Source organism: Limulus polyphemus, unplaced genomic scaffold (assembly GCF_000517525.1).
Source record: "Limulus polyphemus unplaced genomic scaffold, Limulus_polyphemus-2.1.2 Scaffold6123, whole genome shotgun sequence".
Taxonomy (NCBI): Eukaryota; Metazoa; Arthropoda; class Merostomata; order Xiphosura; family Limulidae; genus Limulus; species Limulus polyphemus.
Window position 1 is genome coordinate 4,512 of NW_013671733.1, and position 4,628 is coordinate 9,139.

At 31.2% G+C, this 4,628-nt stretch overlaps 1 protein-coding gene across 1 annotated transcript in view; it reads right to left on the bottom strand.

Moving 5' to 3' along the window:
• The window catches only part of LOC106473378 (protein phosphatase PHLPP-like protein), a 17,813-nt gene that overhangs the window by 3,675 nt on the left and 9,510 nt on the right, over positions 1-4,628 (bottom strand). Inside the window, exons 4-7 of the mRNA XM_022401825.1 lie at positions 4,183-4,344; positions 2,852-3,046; positions 2,027-2,186; positions 781-910 (exon numbers count right to left, since the gene is read on the bottom strand). Of these exons, the coding sequence (XP_022257533.1) occupies positions 781-910; positions 2,027-2,186; positions 2,852-3,046; positions 4,183-4,344 (647 nt within the window). The remainder of the gene's footprint in view (positions 1-780; positions 911-2,026; positions 2,187-2,851; positions 3,047-4,182; positions 4,345-4,628) is intronic.

Below are 4,628 nucleotides of genomic sequence, written 5' to 3' on the forward strand. Positions count from 1 at the left end.
GCCCTTACGGGTTGCAATGGTGAAGCCAACTTTTGGCGGGTCAGCCAAATTATTGCCGCGGGTCATAGGTTACCGACCACTAGTGTAGATGTTTCTATAAAACTGTAACTGAATGTTGGAAGAGAAACTTTAATACTTGATTTGTAGGTATTACTACTGGTGAGTAAAACAAATTATCCTGATGGCTTAGTTGTAATCTTGAGGACTTATAATTTTTAAATTTGTGGTTTGATCCCTGCAGTAAATACAGCACAAGGAGCCCATTGTGCAACTTTGCGCTTACCAGAAACAGACAATATTATGATACTGAATATTCTAGTTAAAGTTGGCGTATAGTAGAGTTTACCAAACTAAAAATCAGCCATTTTTCAACTCATTATAGTGTTATTACGAAACGTTAATTTTGTAAATTTATACAAAATGTCACAGACGAACCGGAAATACTTTTATGGAGACAATCTAGGGCGAGTGCAAAGTAGGCCTAAGGCCAGTTAAAGCTATATATACTTCAGGCTTTCGATTGCACGTCACGTTCCTCTGACGTAATAATATAATAAAAGTTGCGCAGACATAAGAAAAGGAGATGAAAATGCGAACGTTACTGAAGAGTAATAACGAATTATTTCTCAGTTATATGGAAATAGTCCTGTAAGAAAACAATGCTTTTCTTTTCATCATAAAATTCTATCGTTAGCTAACCCTAAACACTTCATTTCATGAAATAAACAGTTTAAGAGTGTGTTTTTTTTTCTTTACGTATGTTAAATAACAACTTCTTACCAAAGCTGCTGAAAGTCATTTGATTCCACTTGAAGATTCTTGTTAAAGATATATCCAAATGGCGAAGGTCAGGGGTCACAAGAAAAGCCAAATTGACCTTATTTAGTTTTGTACACGATATGTCAAGAACCTATAAAATCAAATATACACGCTACTTGAAGATCTGGTGTCACCTTAAAGATACTGGAAGTTTTGTGATTCAAGTTTTCTGTGTGTAGCAACAATCAAAGGTATATGAAGTTGAGTTGATGATGGGTTGTTGTGAGAAAATAACAACAATATGAAGTTGAATTGATGATGTGTTGTTGTGAGAAAATAACAACAATATGAAGTTGAGTTGATGATGTGTTGTTGTGAGAAAATAACAACAATATGAAGTTGAGTTGATGATGTGTTGTTGTGAGAAAATAACAACAATATGAAGTTGAGTTGATGATGGGTTGTTGTGAGAAAATAACAACAAATAAAAGTACAAAAATGTCATATACAAACTGATTAGCTAAACATGTTCTTGAGGTTATTTTAAAACTAAATGTTCTTGAGGTTATTTTAAAACTAAATGTTCTTGAGGTTATTTTAAAACTAAATGTTCTTGAAGTTATTTTAAAACTAAATGTTCTTGAAGTTATTTTAAAACTAAATGTTCTTGATGTTATTTTAAAACTAAATGTTCTTGGGGTTATTTTAAAACTAAATGTTCTTGGGGTTATTTTAAAACTAAATGTTCTTGAGGTTATTTTAAAACTAAATGTTCTTGAGGTGATTTTAAAACTAAATGTTCTTGAAGTTATTTTAAAACTAAATGTTATTGAAGTTATTTTAAAACTAAATGTTATTGAGGTTATTTTAAAACTAAATCTTTCTTTTCGTCTTCATTACACTGATGATTTTTATCATTATTCTGCATATTTTTCCTTTTGTAGGCTAAACTATTTTGTCATTATTTCAAAGATGGCTGCTTTTTATTATTCTGAAGATCGTTTCTTTAGATTTATTTTACGGTTCCAATTTCTCATTACTTTTCAATTTTAAGTTTTCCTTCGAAGTTTATATTAAAAAAAAATTAATCAGCACAAATTACGTCGTAAAATATGCAACAATTGATTATATGATGTACAGAGACATCTCTCGGTGTTTTGAGTTAGTTACCAGATGAGTTAAACTATAATGAAGCAGTAACATGTTATCCCTTACTTCCTTGACTCATGATAGGAGACTGGAACTGAGAAATGAATTTTTTACTTACCCTAAGGGAAGCATGAGACGAAAAATTTGGAACTGTTGTCAGCTTGTTAGAGTGTAAATACAGAAACTGAAGTTTCGGTACGTTAGATAGTTTCTCTATGCTTTGGAGTCTGTTCCCCGCTAGTGACATCTGTTGGAGATCTGGCGTCGCTTTAAAGATACTAAAACAGAAACAAATAGTAAGGATTTATATATCTTGTGTTCAGGATTTTATTAGTTATAGAATATAGTTTAACCCTGAATTCCTTCATGTAAAAAAAAACACAAGCGTCTATAATAAATTATTACATAATTATTACGTATTTTTTTAAGTGATATATACAAATACATTGAAATAAAAGAACGTTAAATCTAGCGAAGTGTGTAGATTTAACCACCACACCTTCACTTAAAAAATATAATAATTTATCTTTCTCCAGGGCTGGCGTTATCGTGGGTGGGGGTACTTTTTTATCTGTAGAGTTAATGATGCTGCGGCAGTAAACAAATATAGAATCGTTAAAATAAAAGAAACCAGAAAATAAAGTACAAATAATGTGAAAAATCGGTACCCCTGTTAACAGATAGGGATTTTTTTTTGTTGGTGGAAGTAATAATAATAGACTATTGTTTCAGGAAGTAACGGTTTAGGTGGCGGAAGTAATAATAATAATAGACTATTGTTTCAGGAAGTAACGGTTTAGGTGGCAGAAGTAATAATAATAATAATAATAGACTATTGTTTCAGGAAGTAACGGTTTAGGTGGCGGAAGTAATAATAATAATAATAGACTATTGTTTCAGGAAGTAACGGTTACGCTACTTGAGACACTGATAATACGCTTACTGATCAGGAAGTTTAGTTAGAAGGTTATAGCCCACGTGCAGGACCTGAAGTCTCGGACAAACTCTCAAAAGCTCGAAGACATTTTCTCGAAGCCTATTGGCGGAGAGAAAGAGTTTACGTAGTGATAGGTTTTGTTTGGATGTCGGTAGAGGGAGATCAGTTAATTGGTTGTGTGTAACATTCAGTTCGTCCAGCCTATAAAAAAAAAACACAAAAAAAACTTAATATATTTTAAATTGCTGTGTTTTTCAGAAGCTTTGCATAGTAAGGGCATCTAACGTTAGTTTTCAGAATTTATTTTTAATGTATATGTATATATATATCTATATATGTGGAAATATATGTAGAACTAAATATGATGCACTCGATCTGGAACTTAAAGTGATTGTTATTAATTTATAGACATATTTATCTATTTATTTATAAATCAAAGTTCCTCGTATTGCTTTGTTCATTTTAAATATCAATATAACGTCCACCATTAAACTATTGGTTACAATATAACACCCATCATTAAACTATTGGTTACAATATAACGTCCACCATTAAACTATTGGTTACAATATAACGTCCACCATTAAACTATTGGTTACAATATAACGCCCACCAGTAAACTATTGGTTACAATATAACGTCCGCCAGTAAACTATTGGTTACAATATAACGCCCACCATTAAACTATTGGTTACAATATAACGCCCACCATTAAACTATTGGTTACAATATAACGCCCGCCATTAAACTATTGGTTACAATATAACGTCCACCATTAAACTATTGGTTACAATATAACGCCCACCAGTAAACTATTGGTTACTACGTTAATATTTTAAATTATTCTCTCATTTTAAATTTTTGTCTTTGAAAATTATGAATTGTCTGATGAGCTACATCAAAACGGTTTCATGAAAAAATATATATACATTTATTTCTTGTAAATAATTAGCTGTGAAATATTTAATTTAACCTAAATAAGCACTAGAAAATTTAGGGATTAAAGAAACGTTCCGGTTTCTGAATGTTTTCACTAGTATATCAAATTTTACTAATCCTTATAAAGACATTTTAACGTGTTTCCTCGCCGCATGGTGGCTAGAACAGCCACCATACGGCCAACTAGTAAATTTCAGAAAAATAACATTTAAAGGTTAAATAATTTAACTAATTCTCTCTCTCTTTTATATATATATATATATTAGTACTTTTAAAAGTCATTACTGTTTGCAATATTAATTGCTAGTTTTTAAAGCTAATATTATTTATTGTTCTAATTACCAAATGAAATATATTATTTTATTTTACTCTGTTGTGAAATGAACTTTCCACAGTACCTGGGGAGATAATCAAAAAAGGCCTCGGGAAGTTCGGCTAGTAGGTTATTCTCCAACAGCAGCTTTCTTAGTGGGACTTCCTTGTTCAGCTCGGGAAGTTTGTGTATTTGGTTGTTTCCCAGTTTCACGAGAGAGAGCAGTGGTCGTTTTTTCTTGAAGAAACTATTATTAGTAAGAAAACAAGTGTTAACTAAAAACTCAAGAAGGCAGCCGTGTTCTATAAAGTTTGTTCTTCATTACAGTGCGCCACCTGTTATTCACTTTCTGAAATTTCTGAGTAGTAAATAGTACTGATTTTTGTTTTGTATTGTTCTTTTCTTTCAGTGTCATTAAAATTTTACTGTATGAAATATATACCAAAAATGACTGCTTTCAGTAGTCGTACACTTTTTATAGAGCAGACGACACTTATCAAGCAGTGTTTTAAGTTTTATTATAAGTTGCAG